The 23,226-nt window shown below is 43.1% G+C and overlaps 2 protein-coding genes across 2 annotated transcripts in view; one reads left to right on the forward strand and one right to left on the reverse strand.

Annotated features, from left to right (window-relative positions):
* The first annotated feature begins 751 nt into the window (after window positions 1-751).
* On the forward strand, window positions 752-15,583 carry Pax9 (paired box 9). The gene is made up of 4 exons (XM_048362248.1): window positions 752-911; window positions 1,653-2,279; window positions 4,994-5,136; window positions 14,805-15,583. Exons 1-4 carry the CDS (start codon window positions 908-910, stop codon window positions 15,057-15,059), a joined length of 1,029 nt encoding a protein of 342 aa, XP_048218205.1. The 5' UTR covers window positions 752-907; the 3' UTR covers window positions 15,060-15,583.
* A 3,438-nt stretch (window positions 15,584-19,021) lies between these two features.
* Window positions 19,022-23,226, reverse strand: part of Slc25a21 (solute carrier family 25 member 21) — a 473,302-nt gene continuing 469,097 nt past the window's right edge. The window contains exon 10 of the mRNA XM_048362495.1: window positions 19,022-19,542. Coding sequence (XP_048218452.1) covers window positions 19,481-19,542 — 62 coding nt within the window. The 3' untranslated portion in view covers window positions 19,022-19,480. The remainder of the gene's footprint in view (window positions 19,543-23,226) is intronic.

Raw genomic sequence — 23,226 nt, forward strand, 5'->3', positions numbered from 1 at the left:
GCCAGGCGTGGCCCCGGGGTGGTTGGATTCTCCCGCACACAGTGCGGGGCTGCCCGGAGCCCGTGTGGCGGACGGTGGCCCGGTGCTCCTCTACTAGCCCCGGGGATTTCGACGTGCCAAGGTCCTTACAGGAGGGGACTGCTGGTGCTTACTCTCTCTAGCCGGACCTCCCGCCATCTCCCGGTCTTACGTTGTTACACCTGCCTTCCCGCCACCCGCCCTGGGCCGAAACTAGACAGAATCAGTGCGCCACAGAGCCCACTTTCCCCTAGGCCGACCGGACAGGTGCAGTGCGCTGACCCCTCCACCCATCTCTCTGGGCCCCCTTTAAATGGTGGCACCCGCTTCCCACCGAAAGCCTCTGAGTTGGTCTCATCTCCGAGGTCCCCACCCCCCTTCAAGTCACTCCTTCCGACCGAACACTTCCTTTCGCCTATTCAGCATTTTCACCAGCCTGCGTTGGCTGCCCGCGTGTGCCGCCCCCGAGATGTCAAACACCTACGCTCATTGTATTGAGTCACCCAGGTGAGGGGCCAGCCCCGAGAGGACAGCGGAAGGAGTTTCCCGGACGGCCGTGTCACTCACCCACCCGAAGCAATCAGCAGGCGGCTGGCCCTCGGGCCCGCCTCTTTAGGGGCGTGTCCTTAGTGAGTGATAGCCGGAGCCGCCCGGCCCAGCTCAGCCCAGCCCACGTTGCTGCTTAGATTGAAATGCAGAACTCAAACCTCTTTCATCGGGGCGCAGACTTCCTTTTACTCCTTCCTTTTGCGCTCCTGCCGCCTCCTCCTGGGGAGAAGCCGAGGCACCCGCAGCCCAGGGCCGCCGCAGGCCGGGCCGGGGAGGTCGCGAGAAAACTTGCTTTCAGGGAGTGCGGCCCTGGGGCCCGGTTGGTGGACGGCTCGGAGCAATGGGTGAGCGGCGGCGGGGGACGCTGTCAGCCGGAGCAGGGCGGGAGGGAGCGGGCGGGCGGGCGGCGAGGGAGGGAGGGAGGGCAGGAGGGAGGGCGCGCGCGAGCGCGCGCCGGGCGCTCTCCCTGGGTTGACTTTGCTGGTGTTGTACAAGTTGTTCGAACACGCCAAGGGTCAGCGGCGCGCGGCAGTTCACTGTGGCCGCTGCTTGGGGCCATTTTTCTGGGGTTTCAGCGGAGGGAGCGGTGGCACCAGGGGTTCCTGCAGTCCCCGGGGCAGTCCCGAGTTTTGTTTCCCACACGCTCCTTCGGGCGAGCAACACCGGGGGCACCAACTCCACAGCACCCTCCAGCTTCCCGTAGACTCTGCGAACGGCGCCCGTCTGTCTCCGGGCGCGGCGCTGGGGATGCGGAGGGTGCCGGGGAGCGGCGGCCCCGGGCCCTTAGGGCCGAGCGGGCGCCGGGCGGCGCGCTCCGGAGTCGGGACCGACTCCCCCGCCGGCTTCAGGGCCTCTGGAAACTTGGGAGTTGCAAAGCAGGAATGAGGGAGAAGGTCGGGCCGCAGCTGCCCCGGGGCGCGCGGCGGCGGCGTTCGGGGCCCCTTGGGGTAGCGGGCCGCCGGGGGGAGGCGGTGATGCGCTCGGGGCGGGCCCGCCGGGCGCCCCCGCAGCGTCGGGGCCCCAGGCCGGCGGCTGTCCCTAGCAGCGGGTGCGCTGTCTCCGCGCGCCGCGTGTCCCTTTTGCAGAGCCAGCCTTCGGGGAGGTGAACCAGCTGGGAGGAGTGTTCGTGAACGGAAGGCCGCTGCCCAACGCCATCCGGCTTCGCATCGTGGAGCTAGCCCAGCTGGGCATCCGACCGTGTGACATCAGCCGCCAGCTCCGGGTCTCGCACGGCTGCGTCAGCAAGATCCTGGCGCGCTACAACGAGACGGGCTCGATCTTGCCGGGAGCCATCGGAGGCAGTAAACCCCGGGTCACCACCCCCACCGTGGTCAAACACATCCGGACCTACAAGCAGAGGGACCCCGGCATCTTCGCCTGGGAGATCCGGGACCGCCTGCTGGCGGACGGCGTGTGCGACAAGTACAACGTGCCCTCGGTGAGCTCCATCAGCCGCATCCTGCGCAACAAGATCGGCAACTTGGCCCAGCAGAGCCATTACGACTCCTACAAGCAGCACCAGCCGGCGCCGCAGCCCGCGCTGCCCTACAACCACATCTACTCGTACCCCAGTCCCATCACGGCGGCGGCCGCCAAGGTGCCCACGCCGCCGGGGGTGCCCGCCATCCCGGGCTCGGTGGCCATGCCGCGCACCTGGCCCTCCTCGCACTCGGTCACCGACATCCTGGGCATCCGCTCCATCACCGACCAAGGTAAGACTCGGAGACCGGGCGGGAGGAGGCTGCGCTCAGCCGGTACCCCCTACCCCGGCCGAGACTCCGGGATCTTGGGCCCCTGGCTGGTGTCTAGCCCACCACCTGAGGCTTTTACGTGTGGAAACGTGAGGAGTCGTCCCAGGGGGTGTCCTGATCTCATTAAGTTGAAACTCATGCCCCTCGTTTCCTTGCCACACACAGTCTCCAGCCTCATCTCAGACTACCAGACCCGTAACATCCCCCCCCCCCCATCCCCAACACATGGTTCGCATTTTCCACCCTCCCCCGCCCCTCGCCCTGCGCCGGCCGCAGCCCGGCTCGCTCCCTGGCAGAGCGCGGTCCCCGCAGCCCTGGGGCTCAGCCCAGGAGGCCGGAGCTGGCTTGGGGCGGTCGGTTGCAGACGCCACGGTGGGGAGCCGGTTCAGGGATCAGGTACCTCGGCCAGGAGCCCCGCACGCGGTGGAAATTGTAGTATTCGACTCGGATTCTGGCAATCAGGGCAAATTTGCTCAGGCAGGAAGTTCAAATGTCACCTAATTGGTTTCATTCTTATGCTTCACTTCATTTTCCTCGGAAATGGAGGTCCCGGTTACTACTAGTAACTTGTGTGTAGCTTATTCATCTCTCTCTCTTCTCTTCTCTCCTCTCCTCTCTTCTCTCTCTCTCTCTCTCTCTTTCCCCCCTTCTCCTTCTCCCTCCCCCCACACCAGGACCCCATTGCCACTGCAAAGACTAAGACATATGTTTGCTATCCTTTTCTACTGTGGTCTTTCCTTTCCCAACCAAGCCTGCTTTCCTTAGGATCCTCTGTCTCGAGGAAAGCGAGAGGTCGTGTATCTAGATCCTACTTGTTTTAAGCGGCCCCCTCCCGTCCTTTCCACCCCCCTCAACTTTGCGGGGGTCCATCTTTCCCGAGTGTTCAGTCCCGCTTCTGCAAGAGATCTGCGTTTGTTTTCTTTTGACTGTTGTTAAAGAAGAAACTAAAAAGACGGTAGCTTCTCTGTCGATAGGGAGGAAACGTCACAGAACTTAATACGGAAATAAGAGAATCTACCGCCTTAAATTCCAAGTATAAAGTTTTAAAAGTTCAGGGGGAAAATTCAATAGGAAAGGGGGAAATAGTTTCTTTAATTATTTCCTGCCTCTTGCAGTCGCCACCACATTGGCATAATTACTTTTTTAAGCAATTAAAGCAGGGTCGTGATTTCTCATCTTCTGGTTTTCTTGCCGAGTTTACAAGAGCCCAGTTTTGTCTTATTTGGAGCTAGTTGGACTTTAGTTGGAGAGAGTTTGCCCTTGATTTATAGGATAAACTGACCTCGCTGGCATTTAAAGGAAGCCCCCGTTCATGGGAAAGTGTGAGATCAGCAGAAATGGGGGCTCAGGGGGATCTCAATTTCTTAAGATAACTTCAGGCTTGTGCCCACCGACAGTCTTTTGTCTGGGAAGGCAAAGAGAGTCAGACCAAAACATGATTTTCTGGTGCAAAAAATGACACAATCTGTTTCTTTGGAGCTGGAGGCATCATGAAAATAAGGTTGTCAGAGTTGAAAAACTTTTCTTTCCTAGGGATCCTGAAGTCAGAACAAATGTCAGTTGGGGAAGTGTTGGGTTTTGGAAAGGAGCAACTCTTTATTGTAGATATTGTGCATTCTGGATGCAAACTCTAAACAGCCTGGCTTCTGGAAAATCTGTGAAGATAAAAGATAATCTCTGCAAAACAATCACTTTCTTGAAACGTGGTGTTAGATGAAAGTGTTTAAAACAAAGATAAAGTGGTGTTGTCAAACTTTCACCACTAGAATCCAGAAACAAAAATATATAATTTGTAGTCTTCAAGCATCTCTTTAAAATTATACGCAATTTCAATATGCACAAGTATAGGTACTGCGGGCCACCACCTGGCACTACAGTTTTCTTTGCTTCTTCAAGAACAGAGAAGGGAACGGGTGGTGTACTCCCTTCCTTAACACTGAATTCTTTGTTTATTGCCGTCACCTTTTATTTTTTCTTTACTTATTAAAAAAACCCTCTCAATAACGGTGCCACTTCAGATTCACTCACTGACATTTACAATGGCCATTACAGTACTAAAAAAATAATGTCCACATAACTTTCCAGATTTAATGTGCAGGGCAGTCCCGTGCACACACAAATCAGAGATCTAGGCACATACATGTTGTATATTTATCACGCACATCACTTAGTTATTTGCGTAGGACTTGGCAGCGGCTTGTGCCCTATCTATTGATGTAAGTACAGATCCCCCAGCGCAGTGAGCGGGACTTTCTGGGTGTGTTTGGAGTCCCGGAGTCTGGATTAGGATTGGAGAATTGGAAAGTGGGCACACAGTCTCCCAGGTTCTTTCTTCGATTCGGAACATTTCTTTCACTTTCCCCGGGGTTCCAGAAAAGGAGTGGGGAGATGGGGGGAGCAGAGGCTGATTGAAAAAGAAAACAGAGCAATCCTGTCTTCCAGCCGGCCTGGCTGACAGCGCTCCGAGGCCTAGTGTGGGGCGAGTGACGCCTCCCTAGGCCCTCGGCTGGGAGGCGCGGGGGTCGTGCTGGGCCCCGCGCCCCTGGAGGGCCCACAGCGGGGAGCTGACCCGAGGTCCTAGGCTTGGGAGCGCTCTGGTCGCGGGTTCGGGTCGCGTCGCCGGAGGAGGGCCCAGGGGTTAGGCCCTCAGCCTGATGTTTTCCCCCGCTTGGCAGGCGTGAGCGACAGCTCCCCCTACCACAGCCCCAAGGTGGAGGAGTGGAGCAGCCTGGGCCGCAGCAACTTCCCCGCCGGCGCCGCGCACGCAGTGAACGGGCTGGAGAAGGGAGCCTTGGAGCAGGAAGCCAAGTACGGCCAGGTGAGGAGGCCCGGGCCGGCCCCGGCGGCCCCGGTGGGGGCGGGGGTGGCGGGGTGGGAGACACGCAGCCCTCGCCGAGCCTCGGTGGAGAGACAGGCCCAGGCTGGAGACCCTGGCCGCCCGGAGCTGGGTCGTCGGCCCAGGGCCCGGAGCGCTCTATGGGGGCGCGCGGCCTCCAGGGCGGTGGCCCCAGGCTCAGTTCTGGGCATCGCCCGCGGATCTGGGGGGCCGATCCTTTCCCCCCCCCCCGACCCTACGGGGCTGGAGTTCACCCCGAGGCAGCCTAGACGGGCCTCGAGGCCTGGGGATCTGGGGGACCTGTCGAGCCCGCGGCTCCGCACCCAGGCTCCGGAGCCCCAAGGCCCGGTGGGATCCAGGGCCCGGGCGCCCCCGGCCAGTTCTGCCCAGGTGGCTCCCAGCGACTAGCGAGTCGTGTCTGTTGGGGAGCGAACAGACAACCAGATAAACGCAATAAAGCTACCACTTCCCCCGATGAAAGGTCACGTCGCCATCTCCCAAGGGAGGTTAGTGAGAAAACCTCAAATTATACGGACTGACTGTGACCGTTTAATTTTTCTTTCCCCTTCGTCCCTCCCCTCCTGCTCTCCAAAAGAAAATTTAAAACACTCGTGTAAAAAGCTAGGCAACCACCACCACCACAAAACCCCCCGGGTCTGAGTCTAAACTCATCAGTATGGCTAGAGTCAAGAGTTCAAAACTCTCAAGAACGACTTGAAGGTAGGCTGGTGACTTTCCCAGTCTTAAGTTCCAATTCCAAAGCCTCAATACACTTGTCATTTTAATGTATGTCTTAAACTTTCGACGTTTCTTTAACCTGTCCAAATCGGCTTTGTAAAATTAAGTAGAACTTATTCACGGGGGGTGGGGGGCGGGGAGGAGCCCTTAGTCTTTATTTTCTCTAATAAATCCTATTTTCCACTTCCCTTTTCCCGCGTGGATTTTGTTGAAGCAGAGTTAGAATGTGTGTAAGTTGCCATTCTACCGCAAATGAAGACACCAAATCTATTTCTACCATAAAGAATGCCAATGACACTGTCATTCTCTTCCAGGAGGGGGCTTGCCTGTCATGCACTGCTTAGTACAATAGTTAGGAGCGCCCATCTTTAGGCAAGCTATTTCATTTTGAGAGCCCCCTGTCTTCATCCTCAAAATAAGCATATAATAGACCCAACCTCAAGGGGTGTTGCGAGGAGTCCGTGAGACACTGCAACCAACCACATGGCACAGAGGTGATAAATGGCAGACATTGCTTTTTAAAAACAAGCTGTATTTATAAGAATTTGCTTTGTTTAGTAGAAGGATCATAGTAAATAAAAAAATGCAGCGAGGCATTTTGTTTGGAACAATACTATCTATAAAGCCCTGGGGGTAGGAGTTAGCATTTACAAGGTGCTTTTTATTAGCTCCATATCCCTTGGAATAATAATTTCTCTGTGTGGTTTGTCAAAGCAACAACTAAAAAAACCGCTTTATTAAAATTTTTATTCTCTATATGTAGCAGTGACACTCTTTAGAAATAGTTCATTTATAATACTTTTTCAAACCAAACTAGCAATTTGTTTCAACTCAAAAGTTCAATATGGTTTGAAACAATCTACTCTATAGGTTCTGAACATTATAAAATCCATTACATTTTACACACTGAGTTTTAAGTCATTAAAATATTAGTGTAACAAAAATCATTAAATAAGAAAGATGAATGGCCAAATCACCATTGATGTAAATACTTAGAACAAGTTTTTTCTTCCCAGAATGAAAGATATACATATCAAACTAATATTTCATAAGTTCTTAGTTGCAATATGCTCTTCTGTATTGCAATAGGTAGGTAATGCAAATGTCATAAAATTGCAAAGCTTGACAACTTTCTAAGAACAATATGCTACTTAATCTGAAGATATGCTAATTAGGCACATAAACAGGTTGTGTCTGTTTTTTGAGCACTTTAAAAAACTTTAGTCATTGAGGCTAAGATTACATTAATAGTTGCTCATAGAATGCAAAGATCAAGTCCGTAGCATATTTGTGCTTTTCTCTTGCCAGTTTTCGAGGCTGCTCTAGCTTTAGAGGTTATTTTTTGAAATATCAGCATACTCCAACCAAAATATAAACTCAGGCAATATGTGCCCCTCATTAAAGCTTGAGAGACTTTGACCGAGAAAACTGAAAAAAAAAACAAATCCTTCTAATACTTGCAGTGCACTCACTGTTGATATTAAATAGGTTGATATTGTGGTAGCAGTTTAAGTTTCATATGTAAGAGGAGGGAATTGAGAATTCAGAATTACAGGGCTTAGAGCATGTTTTCTAGGAAGACACTTATAAAAGTGTCAAAGGACTGGACTTATTGATACTACTGATTATTATAATCTAGAGCTTCTGTTCACAGCCTCAATGAAAGAAGCCTGATTCCTACCAACTAGAGAGCTTTTTCAGCCACACTGTCTTATACTTTTGTTTTTGTAAAATAAGTTAGAATATTCACTTGTCTTATATTATTACACTCTAATTGATACATTTAATGTTATTCAGAAGTTTGTGGTGTCTAAGTGGGAAGTTAAGTTTATTTATTGTAGCATATTTCAGCCCATGTTTAATATTGGGCAAGAAATCTTTAACCTCTTATAATTCTGAATGACAAAAATGATATCTGGCTTTGAAAATAACACTAAATAGAGAAGCATGGAGATTGGAATATATTTGCCCTTTTACAAGGAATTTAGTGACTTAATATTTTATTTTTTAGTTTATACATAAACATACTTTCTCACAAAATCATTGTATATCTGGTACTCTAATCTGAATAGTAGATTTATGAGTTTTCAGTACCTTCATTTGAGTTTGCATATACTTAACTCACAGAGCAATTTTAATGTGTTAGGTACAAATGAATATGTCAGAAATAAAAGTTCTTGAAAGGTTCAGAATCAAACAAATTGTAAAAGTAGTTGAAAGCCATAACTTTGAAATTCCCATGAAGCATTTACTTGTACATTATATTATGATTCCTTAACAGAAGCTGGAGTATAATTTTCTCATGCATCATTTAAAAAACTATCTGTTCTTGTAAACTTGCTGTTTACATGAAGGCAGAAATGAACTTGCATTGAATTTCCTCCACAACTCTGCTAACAGAGTTAACTTGTCAAATAAGTTACAATTTTATAGATAATGAATTCTTGGAAAAATTCTAATAGTCTTTGAAATTTATCATTTTATCTGTCATGAAAAGAAAGGATCTGATTAACCTTAAGCCAGTAGTATTTTAAAACATAATGAATAATTACATGGCAGTAAAATCTGCCACATAAAATAGCAAGAAAAATTAACTTAAAAATTGCAAGTTCAAAATAACTAGAAGAGAGGATTCTGAATGTTCTCACCACCAGAAAATGATAAACGTTTCAAGTATTTGATGGACTAAATGATTTGACCTTATACAATGTATGTGTGTACAGAAATATCACACTGTACCCCATAAGTGTGTACAATTGTTATGTGTCAATGAAATTCAAATAAAACTTGAAAAATAAAAATGTAAGGCTGAATCCATCTTAATAACATTTGAAAAACACAATTTAGAAAACAACACTGGAGACACCAGCTGGAGACATGAATATCTACAATATGATAATGAAACGTCATTACGATCATTTGGGATGAGTGTTGAGGCCATTTTTCTAAGTATCATTTCATTTCTTCAGATTTGTTTTACTAGGCCATTATAGAATGAAGAAAAAGTAATTTCAGGCAGAAAAGTGATTTCAGAAAAACAATTACATGTGAAAAAGAGCAAAACCTTGGTTATTTTCAGATTTGAAAGTTTGTTTTCTTATGATACCCAGACTGAAGTTCTACGGGGAGCACTTCTCCGGGGGGAGATGTGCTTTATCATAAAGCCAAGGTAAACTCACGTTATTAAAAGAGAAAGACCTGGCGGATTTGACGAGTGGATGGCAGACGGTGTACAGAGAATCTGACACTGTTGTTTGCATTTTCAAGAGAGAAAAAGTTGAGCAGACAATTCCCACAATTTGAAAAATAGCCTATAACCTCTGATGGCCAGACGGTGGCCAGACCAGTTTTTTCTTCTTCGTGATCACAAATGTTTGACGACTAATGCATTTCCATTTTCTGGGAGGGAGAAGAATAAATGGAACAATCTTAAATCAAATAGTGAAATGGCTGAGGTTAGAACTTTTATTTACATTTTCTACCAGCTTTCTTCATTTTGCTTACTTGAATATAATGCTTGTTTTCGGATAAAGGGTGCTCGGCCTTTTTGTTTTGTTCTTAAAGCAAGGGTATTACATCTTTTGTTTTCTCAAACCTGAGCTTATGGAATGCCCGTGTATCCCATTTTGTGAAGACTCATGATGAAGACAAGTCCCTCTCCTCGCACAAGTTTCTCATCTAGTTCTCTGTCAATACAACGATGCGTTTCAACATATTCAGTAGAGGTTTTGGTTTTCTTTTTTTGGTGCCTTTCTTGGGACTTGAATTCAAGGCCTGGCACTGTCCCTGAGTTTTTTTGCTCATGGCTAGTGCTCTCCCATCTGAGCTACAGGTTTTTTGGGAGGGGAGGGCAGGGGTAGTTAATTGGAGATCAGAGCTTCATAGACTTTAACTGCCTGGGCTGGCTTAAACCAGGATTCTCAGATCTCAGCTTTCTGAGTAGCTAGGATTACAAGTATGAGCCAGTGGTGCCTGGCAAGGTTTCTTTGAATTTTTTAAACTGGCAAATTGACTTTTTTACTCTTTTAGCATTTTTAGAACAAGTGAAATGAAGACTTCCATTCTTCTAAAGATATTTTATTTGTTTGTTTGTTTGTTTGTTTTTTTGTTTTGTTTTTTTCTCCAGTCCTGGGGCTTGGACTCAGGGCCTGAGCACTGTCCCTGGCTTCTTTTTGCTCAAGGCTAGCACTCTGCCACTTGAGCCACAGCGCCATTTCTGGCCATTTTCTATATATGTGGTGCTGGGGAATTGAACCCAGGGCTTCATGTGTAGGAGGCAAGCACTCTTGCCACTAGGCCATATTTCCAGCCCTTCTCAAGATATTTTAACTGGCACTACATTACTTCCTATTTCTAGATCATCTCCTTCAACTTCATTGAGACAAAAACTCTTTCCTTAAAAATATTTAAAGAGAACAACATGCTTTCCGTGAGGTATACAGCTTGGTCTGTTTTGCTTTGTATTAGGAAATCTCCTTCTGAAAGTTAGCTGGGAGACAATTCAGTATATGAAGGTCTCTTGCCCAGAGGGGACAATACACATGGCTTTCCTGGAAGATCTATATGAAAAAAGGGGTTGATGGATTGAAGTTTTATTTATGAAATATTTAGGTAAAGTCATTTTCAAAAATGAGATTTCCATTACATGCCCATTGCTAGGGTTTCATTTGAAAAATTTGTTTACTCTTCCCTGGGGAGTCCATATGTCAGGTGATTTATAAATCATATTTACAATCCAATTAAATAGAGCAATTTAGCATGTTTGCTCCCACTATATTTATGGTGTGCATTTGATAGTCTCTACTCTGCCTAACTAGCTTTTCAGATTAATTACATGCCTTTCACTGAAAACACTAAACAGATTTGGGAAGTTTAAGTCATGTACTCTTTTACTGGAAAGAATAAACAAACATCAATGCTACCTGTAGTTGTTTTCCTTTGCGGTGGAAAATTTTACTCTTTCAGTGATTGCTTCATAAATAACAATTACTTTACTCAGTAGAGATTTATTTCTTTTACTAATGTCATGTTTCAAAATTAATAGTGAGAAAATTGATGTTTATTTCATCGCTAGAATGTATGGGCACTGAAGGGGGCTGGAGACAGGTCCATTTTGGGGCACATTTGTTTCCTCTTGCTTACTTCTGTTTCGTAATATCTAAATCTGAACTTCCAAAGTAAAATGAAAAATTAAAACAAAACTCCGCCACACAAATCTAGGTCATTATTTAACCTGAGGGTAAGTTGAAAGCTATTGTTCCTACTAAGATTAAAGATTTCTGTTTCTTCTTTTTAAGCACACTGGTTAGGATTTTTTTTTTCCTGTAAGATCAAGTCACCTCTTCCTAAGTTTTTCTTCCTATGCTTTCTTCAGTGCAGGCAGGATTGTACCACTAAATTGATACTAAATATATAATGTGGATTTTATAGACAAGTCTAATGTACAGATAACATAAAGCAAGTTTGATACTTTAACTATAAGAAAGTAGGTAAGCCGGTGTTGGTGGCTCACACCTGTAATCCTAGCTACGCAGTAGGCTGGGATCTGGTTCAAAGCCAGCCAAGGCAGCAAAGTCTGTGACTCTTTCTTACCTCCATTTAACCACCAGAAAACCAGAAGTGGTACTGTGGCTCAAAGTGGTAGAGCATTAGCCTGAAGCAAAAGAGCTCAAGGATAGCACCTGGTCTCCAAGTTCAAGTCCCACAACCAACCAAAACCAAAACAACACAAAAAACCCGGAAAGAACTTGGGCAAATGTAGAAGAATTGCTAGTCATTATTTTGTATCTGAGCGATGAATATAGTCATGCAGTGGGTAAGGCATGTGAAGGCAAGGTCTAAAATCCAAGGTTTGCCTTGCTCTGAGTTTCAGGAGCATTACCTAAATGAAGAGTGCAATGCAGCCTGGCTTCTGGGGCAGTATCCCAGGGGGAATGTCTCTGAGCAAGAGAAGAGGCTCCATGGGAGCATATTCTAGATACAGCAATACTAAAGCCTAGACAAAGGGACACAGCAAGGAAGAGGAGATCTGAGGGCAAAGGTATAAGGAGAGAAAGGGATGATAAGGCAAGAATTGTATTTTATTATCCTCAGGAGTTGTACAAAGGGGTATTAATTCAGCATGTTGGTTTATGAGGATACCTTGCTCAATATCAGTTCTGGAAGATAGACAATGTATGAATTAAAAAGACTGAATCGGAAAATATAGCTGTAATGTAAATTAGAACTCAATAACATATACTTCCTATTACCTTATCTAGATGTTCAGCTAGATAATTGCTTTGTCACAAATATTAAACATTTTAGCATTATGTATTTGTAGACTGTTGAGTCAAGGTTTTTTTAAACCATCAATAATTTTTTTTCTTGTGCTGAAAATTGATTCCAGGACCTTTATATGCTAAGCATGTGCTCTATTCCAAGACCTTAACATTGTTATTTTATTTTTCTGGGTGCACATTGGCATAAATGGAAATAACATCAAATTTAGGGACAAGGTAAATATAGATGTGATCACCTTTCCATAATTTAATTGGATTAATTCCAATCCAGACTAAGTTCTCAGAGATGAAACAAAAATTCTGAGTCAAAGTGATTAGAATTGTAAACCTTATGAAAAACTATATTTTTCTCTGCAATTTGGTAGCTATGTTGCAATTCAACTCTCAAGAATCTTAAAATATGTCTTCTTTGTGATGTAAGTAGTCATTCTAAAAAAGTGAGGCTGGGGGTTATTTTTAGGAGAAACAAATGAGAATTGGATTATAGAAGACTTTTTTCACTAGATGTTGTCTTAAAGTTGCTCTAGTTTGAGATTACATTGTGTCTGTCTTCTACCCATTCAGGAAGAGTATGACATGCTGTAGAAGGCATTTATCACACTGGGCTGCAGAGTTCTTTAAATACATCGCCATCAACTTGCCAATTGGCCTGAGGCAAATGAATAAATTCCCTCATCTATATCCTTGTGTAGAAAAAGAGGATAAGATTTCCTTTATTCAGTGAATGCAATTGTGTTTTAGATGATACTGCTGTATTTGGGGCCTCTTAAAACACATTTTAATTTCAGCTGCGGGCAGTGGGACACACCTACAATCTCAGCACTAGCAGAAGAAAGAATACTGTGAGTTCAAGGCCAGCATAGGCTCCATAGAAATATCTTATTTCAAGAAAGAAAAATTAATTCAATTTGAACATTGCGATGTATTTGTAATACTTTAACTTGTAGTTGTGATAAGCCCAACAGCTTATAATGAGCTACAGTTCACGAGTCTTCATACTTTTATAAAGCATGTTGGATATTTCTTGGTGCCTGGGACACAAGAGATACTTCAGAAACAAGTTTCCTTTCTTATGAGGTGGGTGTTTTTATAGACCGAAGACCACAAAGTTAATCTTGGGTTTTGGGTTCCCCCCCGCCCCCCCAAAAAAATCCACAAGAAATGCTTAATCACAGTCATGTGTATACTACTCCATGAATATATGTCTGCTTTATATTGAGAAAATAGTCTGTGAGACCCCAGCACTGCATTTCTATGGGTGTGGAAGTAAAACAAGAACGAAATCAATTAGATTAGAAAACAATTTCAGAAGGATGCATATAGAGTACATGCTTAGTATATACAAAGCCCTGGGTTCAATCTCCAGTGCACAGACATGCATGCACACGCACGCGCGCGCACACACACACACACACACACACACAGAGTCCTAATTTCTATTATAGTTGAATTGGACAAAGAATCCAATGTATGTCTGATTTACCAAACTCTAAGGATTAAATTGGGTTTTGTAATACAAGGCTAGTATTTACATTTTCACTAGGAAATACATTGATGTGTCACTACCAGGAAGCAGGATTTACTCTTTATCTTTAGTGTAGAAATAGAGGGGAAAAAATTAAGCCACTTGAAGCAGGGTGACTGCCGAGTATTCATGCCAGAGCAGGATTAGAAATCAGGGTGTTTTGGGTGTTGTTAATGGTAACGATACCAACAATAATTTATTAGATGCCAAAAGAGCACTAGTTTCTAGGCAGGCTTACTGGCCTAGGCTGCTTTATTTTGTTTGCAAACAAAGATTTTACATATAAATTCATTGCAAGAGATTTGTCCATTTGGCTTCTAAAAACTCACATCATGAATTCAAAAGTTTGCAGCAGATTTTCCAATTTTCAAACCATACATAAGCAATTATTCTGTATTTGGACAGGCACTTTCCTTTCTGAACAGGTGAAAATCTGGGGAAAAAATACCCCAAATTTTCATTTCAAAAGAAAGGTAAACCAGAAATAAAAACAAAAGAAAACCATCTTACTAGATAAGTGAGATTTTCCATGTCCTTTGTCCAACAGGCACTTCCAACGTGACATTTTAAAATGTGGTCCATGTTTTTCTTGAATAAAGTTTTGATTACTGTGTCTAATGCAACAACAATCCTCTGTACCCTTCTTTACTGGAAATGAAAGCTATACCAACCAGGCCAATCACAAAGCTTTAACAAAGGAACCAGACAAACCTCAAGCATCGGGAAAGCTGGCAAGGACCATGTTCAGAACTGAGCAGATTCTAAGAATATTTAATCACCATGAATTCTGTCCTTACCCTACTTCTTTCTCCTCTTCCCAATCACAAAAGGACTGTACAGTTTCTGATTCTACTTTCCTCCAAAACTGTAGAAAGAATAAGTTTGCTCTTTGACATTACACTGAAGTATCAAGATTGTGAATGCTTTAGGTCATTGTAAGAAAATAGCAAAGCTAAAAGTAAACAAACAGCCCCCCTCCTCCAATAAATATCAGAAAGTAGAGTCAGAATATCCGTAGTTTAGCCACAGTTCACATTCTTCTGAAGAACCTGGGTGGTGGTGGCGACGGCATTGTGACTAATTTCCACCTCTCTTCTTCCTCTCAGGCACCAAATGGTCTACCAGCTGTGAGCAGTTTTGTGTCCGCCTCCAGCATGGCTCCTTACCCCACCCCAGCCCAAGTGTCACCTTACATGACCTACAGCGCTGCTCCTTCTGGTTATGTTGCTGGACATGGGTGGCAACATGCCAGCGGTACCCCTCTGTCCCCGCACAACTGTGACATTCCCGCATCGCTGGCTTTCAAGGGGATGCAGGCCGCCAGAGAAGGTAGTCACTCGGTCACTGCTTCTGCACTCTGACGGGAACTCCGGCCTCCAGCAGCTGCACGCGGGCCTCCCCTGCCAGCCCATTCGCCCCCCTTCCACCCCTTCCACCCTCCCCCCCACCCGCCTGGAGAGCTGGCTTTATGGACTCGCATCCTCTGTGCTGATGACACTTCAATACTTGTTGCCGTAACTTCTTCCGTGTAGGAAACCCGGCAGAACTTTAGGGTTTAAGAGCAAATGCAACATGCAGGGTGGAATGAGACATTCTGTTGCCCACACACTGTTTTAAGGTAGTGAAGAAACCTTTACCCCTCAAAGGGCTTACAGAACTTAAAAAAAAATAGTCTTTGGTAAAACCACACACGATATTTATTCTAAATCACCCTGAACTTTTGAAATGTGCAATTGTTGAGATTTTGCAAAATCAATAAAGAAAAACACGTGTAGAAAAAAAAAATCTTATGCTATTATACCCTCTAATCAAATAAGGTAAGCAAGTAAGCCTTAATTCATCATTAGGAAAACCAATCAATAACTCACTTATTTGAGTGATCTTTTGTTTGTTTATAAGAGATGAACTATTACGTGTAGATCCCAAGCAATATTTGAATTTAGCTGCTCCTGGTATTTAAAGTTGGTTCCAAATGCAATGGTGTTTATGTATTCTATTAGTTTGTAAATATGTTCTCTGGAAGGTGCATTTGTGTGTTCATTCTATGGTATTGCACCCTCTCCTGCCATAGTCCTCTTATCTTTTTCTTCCTTTCTTCTTTGCAAGGGTGGCTTGCCAGAAACATTTTGGCTGTCGGTGGTAGGTTGCTTGGGCTCTTGTGCCTGGACTTGCCCTTAAATCTTATATGTGCAGTGAAATCTTATGAAGGACACTTTCTTGCTACAGCAAAGAATTAAATAAGAAATAGCACGCATGCACGCACACACACACACACACACACACACAAATAAACAAAACAGATAGAACAAGTCAGTTTCCCATTTTGCATGCTAATCAGACCACATACATGCCAAGCATATCAAGATAAGAGGGTAGAAAAATATCTGAAAAGGCAAAGAAGTCGCTTAGACACAAGTTTAATGTGAAATGTTTTTGCAAAGATACTCAAAATGAACTTTATGTTAAGAAAACCACTGTGAAACTAAATTGTACTGTTACTGTTGGCTTACCTGTGTGTTCATCAATCTCAGCCCCAAATGATGTTGTAACTTAAAGAAAACAGAAAGGTCTGCTCTAATGAATGTAACCATGGCTTGCTGTGAAGTTTACAATGTTGTACAGGAACCTGTGTCATGTGTAGGTAAACTGGCATTGGCATTGGAAATACAAATGCTAAATAATTTTAACAAATTCCCTTTACTCATTTTTGCAATTACAGGTCACAGATTAACTGATCAGTCTTTCTAGACCAATTTATTTTCCACGTTAATGTTGATAATAGAGCTGTGTGTGTGTGTGTGTGTGTGTGTGTGTGTGTGTGTGTGTGTGTGTGTGTGTTTACGTTTTGTATCTGGGAACAATTGATTTTCCTGGGAAAAATTCTCCAAGTTCTTATCCCTTCTAGTCAGGAAGTTTTTTTGTTTTTCTTTCCCCAGCTGCTTGGCCATAGACGCTTAAGAATACATTTTAAGACCATTGGTACACTTCATCTATTGGAAAATTAATATATTGTGGGGTTTCTGATACTGATTTTGTGCAATAACTAAATAGGCATCTCCCTAGACATGAGTTGAAGATGTATTCGTTGGGTGATTTGATTTCTTTGTATCTGTGCTGTGCACAGCCTACATAGCAATCTAGATCCTCCACATAGGTTTCCTAGCTTCATTTACAACTCACATAGCTAAATCAGCTGCATTTTTAAACATCACTAAGATGTAAACAGCAAGTAAATTTCTGACACACGTTATGCTGGAGGAACTGCTTTTTTCAAGCAGCAGGTATCTTCTAGAGAGCTTTGAACTGCACTTATTTCTAAAGAAAGTGAAATTCAGTGCTACAAACAGAGGATTATAACTTCAGGAGAAGAATAAGCAGAAGGAGCAGATGAACTCTCAGGGCCATAGTCTTCCTTTGATCTTGTAAAACTCCCATTGCCATCTGGAGTTCCCAGTCTGGTGAGAAAATAGACTTTAAACCAAATGGAACAAAGACCCAATATTTTGGTGATGACTTTAAAACCACAGCATACAGGGATTCTACCATCCAGAAAAACTGTCTGAAGGTACAGAATTATTCTTTACCAAATATCTTTAGGTGGCCGTTAGGGGTATTTAAAAAAAAATACCAGTTGTTGATAGGGAAACACAACTAAGAATGTTATTTTTCTCTATCTAAATTAAGAGATCTCTCATCTTTATTTATAATTCTGTCTGGTTCTTGTATTTAAAAAATTGAATATTAATGATATCAAGTTTTCTTTTTTTTATTTCTCTTCATAGGTCTCTCCTTAGCAACAGTAAATCCACGTGGAGTGATTTTAGAAAGACAACAGAAAACTTAAATCGAATTGGTTATTCAAAGCAAATTATGATTTGAAGCCACTTTTAAAACTATGAGAAGGAAGATGGAATGGGATGGTTTGAGTTTTAAACATTATTGTCATTGGTAAATGCTCTCTAGTTCTTAGAGGTCAAGTGTTGGTTTTCAATGGGCAAATGCACAATTCAGAAACCCTTCTGCATCTCATCCATACAGAGAGGAGAAAGGTTCAAGGTTTCTGGGCACACAGACAATGTTCTTTCTCACAGGATGCTAGCGTGTGACCTGTGAGGACAGAATTCAGTTGTGCGAAACTCATCTTGGTTCTTTGTTTTTATTGACCCACTTATTGAATATTGGGCTGACATATAAATTAAAAAATCATGTTGGAAAGGATGTACAATGGAAGGCTGTGTCTGTATATACAGTATGTCAAAAAGCCTTTTATTTTTATACTTCAAATGCTCTAAATTAATAAAAACTAATAATTACTCTGTTATCTTTACTTTATTTTCAAACTGCTTTTCTATAATTGTCTCTTAGTAAAAATATCCCACAGTGCTAGTTAAGAGCAGGGGTGGCATCTAGGACATGCAAATACTTTAGTTGACTTTAGCTACTGAAGTAGCATCAATGCAAGTATATAAAAAAAAATAAATAAATCGATGAGCTGGGGATATGGCCTAGTGGCAAGAGAGCTTGCCTCGTATACATGAGGCCCTAGGTTCGATTCCCCAGCACCACATATACAGAAAATGGCCAGAAGTGGCGCTGTGGTTCAAGTGGCAGAGTGATAGCCTTGAGCAAAAGGAAGCCAGGGACAGTGCTCAGGCCCTGAGTCCAAGGCCCAGGACTGGCCAAAAAAAAAAAAAAAAAATCGATGGGTTATATCAGGACCAAATAGCTACTTTTTAGAGTGCATGTTATCATCAGAATCCTTGGAAGTGCTAAGAATGTATTTCTATTTTGAAACACTTTTTATCATACATATTTTAATACCATAGATAGAAGACTTCCCACCTGAAGCTGTCACTTAAAATTAATAACTTGGAAATACAGTTCTACTTTATACATTCTTCTTAAGAATGGCCCAAGGAAGTGCTCTCTGTACATAGCGTTGGGAATGCAAATAGACAGCACAAATGGGCCCAAAGGCTGCTTCCAATTTGTGGCTTAATATGCAAATAATGCAGTAACAAAACTTGTCTTCAAAGTGAGCTATGTAGAGGAAAGTAGTTTAATATATTGTATTTTATTTGTAACAAATGACTTCAAATAGCATGATTTAAAAATATCTGCTTTAAGAGCCACATGAAATATGAAGTAGATTTAGGAAAATATAGCTGCGATATATATTACTGCTAAAGAAAGCCAAGAAACTTACATGTTAACATAGTGCTCATAAAATCAACTTTTCTTAAAAGGTTGTTTTAGTGGATTTAAAAACCTTTTCCTTTTGCTCTTTAAATATTATTTATGGAAAAATTAATTATAAAAACTGTTGAAATTTTGATTTATTCTTTTTATTTGTACCCAGTCTTTCTTGGAAGAATTCTTAAAGGAACTAGCCACAGAATAATTTATTTGAAAGAATTTAAGCATTTCTAGACCTTTTAGGGAAAAAAATACCATTTCAATGACTTTTCACTGTGAAGCAGTGTAAGGATATATGTGACTAAGTCTCTATATCTTTTGTGAAATAAATCTGATTTCTAGCCTATGTAGAAGATTCAGCTTTCATTCCTTATTGTTCCATATGAATTTTCTTTTCAGTTTTATGTGTATGATGGCCCAAACTACCATCTAAGTTGTGTCAAGATATCAGAACAAGCTTTCTTTCTGACCTAGCTGTTTCCCCCTTCATAATTGTGTGCCTAGCTGAGCTGACTGGTAGTCTCTGTTCCTCATGGGACCGAAGAGCAAGTGCCCATTGCTCGAGGGGAAAACACTTCCTTCGCCATCACCAATTCTTCTGCAGCCAGGAGTAGGTGTATTCGTACACCAGGAGCATCACGGCACCACCTGGAAGAGAAACGAGCTGCTTGAGATGACAGACCCTCGGAAACAGCCGTGCTCCACGGAGTCCCATGCAGATGATTGGGCAGGGGATTTTGGAAAAAAAAAGAAAACTAGGTTTGGAGTGTGATACATAGTGTGGAAAATTTTCAGGGTAAAATCAAGACCATCTTGAGTCTCCAAATACATTTTTTCCCCATGAGTTTCTGTAACTTCCAGCATTTCTCATCAGATTCTTTTCCAAGTACTTTTAATTTTTAAAAGTAAATAAATATAGACAGATTTAGTCATGTAAGGGCATGTGGCTTTCCTGTGAACAGAAACCTTCAGATTCTTCTTGTGTAGGCAAAGGATTTGTCCTATTCAGTCTGTAAGTGGTATGGCCCTCATTGCATTTAAGGGAGAACTCTCTAGGATGGTTCTTAATGGATGCCTGTGCTCCCCACCCTCTGTTGTTTAGAGTTTCCGAACTGGACTGCAGTGGGAAAGTACATTCTGTATGCTTTTTAAATCAAGTATTGAGAAACTTAACAAAAGGTGGTTGCAAAGTAATTATTTCATTATCTGTTTCAGGTGTGTGTGTGTGTGTGTGTGTGTGTGTGTGTGTGTGTGTGTGTATAGATAGATGATAGATAGATAGATAGATAGATAGATAGATAGATAGATAGATTTGAGTATGAAAGTTTGGTAATGGAGTTAGGTGGTATGAGACCATCCAACTCTTAGGAAGCTTGGAAGAGAAGAACTGTGTGAAATTGGCCGCAAAGACATTTGTTATGTGATAGATCAACAGGAATAAGGTTCAGGAAAATTAGCATGAAGCCTATTGAATCTGGGAGAAGCATTTGTATATGGATCATTTTGTGTTCTATTTGATTCAGCAAAAAGCACATGTCGTGTAACATAGAATAATCTATACTTACCCTCTCTTGCTTATCTATGTGAAAATATAGCAAAACATGGACAAATATCCCGTGCATGACTTATGGAAGACTTGGCTGCATTAGCAGAAGATTGACTTCTGATAGAAAGAAATGGAACTTGATTTGGATCTTAGTTGTTTTGTGTACAATGCCATATGCCTTTTTCTTTTGTAATCCACACGCTGTACATGTTTGTGTAACCACATACAAAAGAGAACTATCTGCATATAATTTTCATCTTTAACTTTCAAAGAACTCTTTAGACCACTCTCAAATGATGTAGCCTCCTGGAACTCTGGCAGACAACAACAACAACAAAAAGACGCACTACAAAGCACCACCAGCGGGTGACTGGTGCCTATAATGCTAGCTACACTCAGGAAGCTGAGATCTGAGGATTTCGGTTCAAAGCCAGCTGGGGCAAGAAAGTCCATGGGACTCTGACTCTCCAATTAACTAGAAAAATGAAAATGAAGCTGTAGCTCAAAGTGGTAGAGTACTAGCCTAGAGTGAAAGAGCTCAGGAACAGCACCCAGGCCCTGAGTTCAAGCCCCGCAAGTGACCCCCGCCCTCCCCTTGGTAGCCTTTCCCCAACAAAAGATGCTCTACAGAGGGTTCTTGATATATGTGCAATTACTTTATGAGCTGTTCCCAATATAAAGCCAAAAATATTCAGTTTGGGGTTAGTTTTCAGCCTACTGAGATTAAAACTTTTGTGGAGAGTATCTGATTAAAGTTGTTATAGAAATAGGATGAGATACTTCTCCAGAATGAAAGTTCATCTTTTCTTTATTTCCTTTTCTCTTGCGCTCGCCTCTCCTCTCCTCTCTCCATCTTCCTTTTCCTTTCTTTTTTCTTCCTTTTCTTTCCTCTATCTTTTCTTCTTTTCTTCCCCCCGCCCCTTCCCCATGATCAGCCCTCTGCTACTTTTTCCCTTTAATTCCCGAATGGCTAAATCAAATGTTTTATCTCTCTCTCTACCTTCTACCATTTGAAGGTGCTGAGACAGCCACATGTGGAATAAGTTGGCCAGGTTCCTGAGTGAGCTGACCAGTTTTTCATAATTCTGTGTAGGCTGGCTGCTCTTCACTGAGTTCAATACAAAAGCACCTTGGGAAATCTCTTGCAAAAGCATTTTAAAAACCCAACCAAACATTTGCAAACCTCTAACAAAACATGGGATCAGATTATTTAGTAGGTTTGGATTGAGGCTCCAGTGTGAATTACCATTATAGCTAGATTCTCCCTGGTTAGCAACCACTCTAGGCCTACCCCTCTACCAAGCAGGCTGGCTTCCTGCTCACTGTGATTGTTCTATAATATCAGGTCTATTAGTAGGGTTTTACTGTGTGGTGAAGGAAAAATACTACATAGAGTACTTACAGAATGGACAAATTTCTCAACGTTCTTTTTTGTTTTTATACATGGGGCATGTATTCAGAACTAGCCAAAGGTAGGTCTGAATCTCCGATATGAAGCAAAGTCCTGACTTACATATTTACAATGGTTGGGCTGCATGGATTGGGAATGGTGGGAGTGTTTTCTTTTTTCTTTTCTTTTTTTTTGCCAGTCCTGGGCCTTGGACTCAGGGCCTGAGCACTGCCCCTGGCTTCTTTTTGCTCAAGGCTAGCACTCTGCCACTTGAGCCACAGCGCCACTTCTGGCCGTTTTCTACACATGTGGTGCTGGGGAATTGAACCCAGGGCTTCATGTATACAAGGCAAGCACTCTTGCTATTAGGCCATATTCCCAGCCCAGTGGGAGTGTTTTCTAAATATGTGAATGTGTGAATTTTCACCAGCTTCAATCTAGAGATTGCTGTTCTTTATTAAAGGTTAGCAGAGCTGTCAGTTTACTGTATTTCAGATTGAAAGATAAATGTACAGCTGAGTGTAGGAAGATCTGAGGATTTAAAAGGAGAAGTAGCAAAGTAAGAGAGGAGAGAGAGTTCCAAAGGCTAGCAGGATGTCTAGGGAATGTGACCTGGCTAAAAAAAATACACATGCAGTTTACAACATCCCTTCATAGTTACAAGGCTGCTTGTTACCCGGGCTTATTTGCCCAGGCGCTTGAGTCTGCGGCACTTATTTTCTTATCTATTTACATAGAGGTTGTTGCTCTCTTTTTTTTTTTATTTTTTGTGGGCTGGCCTTTGTCTCTCATGATCTGCCACCATCAAGCTGACATAGGCCAGGACAGGTAACTAAGTTGCTAATGTCACCATTCCTTTCTAGAAATGACTGCAAAGAGAAATGATTTGCTCTTCATGGAGTCAAGTTCCTTTTCTCTATTTGAAATGGAAGTCAGAAGCAAGAATGAACTGGGAGTATAAGGAAAAGTTTTCTCTTATTTCTTATTTTGTCAGTTGTGGGGCTTGAACTCAGGGCCTGGGTGCTGTCCCTGGGTTTTTCTGGCAAAGGCTAGCTAGTACTCTACTACTTTGAAACACAGCTCCACTTCCTGTTTTTATGTGATTAATTGGGATATAAGATTCTCAAGGCTTTTCCTGCTCGGGCTGGCTTTGGTGATCCTTAGAGCTCAGCCTCTTGAGTAGCTAGGATTACAGGTGTGAGCTACCAGCGCTAGCCTAAGGAAACGTTTTATCAAGTTGGTTCTTCAGTGAAAATTTTCCCAAAAGCCACACCGCCTTGGAGCTCACACAGACTCCTACGGCTGGGAATCCTCTCCTGTTGACTTAACCTGGGTTCTGCCGTCCATCCACCTGCAGCAAGGCTATAACAGCACTTATGAACCAAAGTTGAACATT

This window comes from Perognathus longimembris, chromosome 14, assembly GCF_023159225.1.
Source record: "Perognathus longimembris pacificus isolate PPM17 chromosome 14, ASM2315922v1, whole genome shotgun sequence".
NCBI lineage: Eukaryota > Metazoa > Chordata > Mammalia > Rodentia > Heteromyidae > Perognathus > Perognathus longimembris.

What these genes read in the sequence shown, in the direction of transcription:
- Pax9 (XM_048362248.1), top strand. An exon ending in CCGCTCCATCACCGACCAAG is followed by an intron (nt 2,280 to 4,993) that starts GTAAGACTCGGA and finishes CCCGCTTGGCAG; the next exon opens with GCGTGAGCGACAGCTCCCCC. An exon ending in AGGAAGCCAAGTACGGCCAG is followed by an intron (nt 5,137 to 14,804) that starts GTGAGGAGGCCC and finishes TCTTCCTCTCAG; the next exon opens with GCACCAAATGGTCTACCAGC.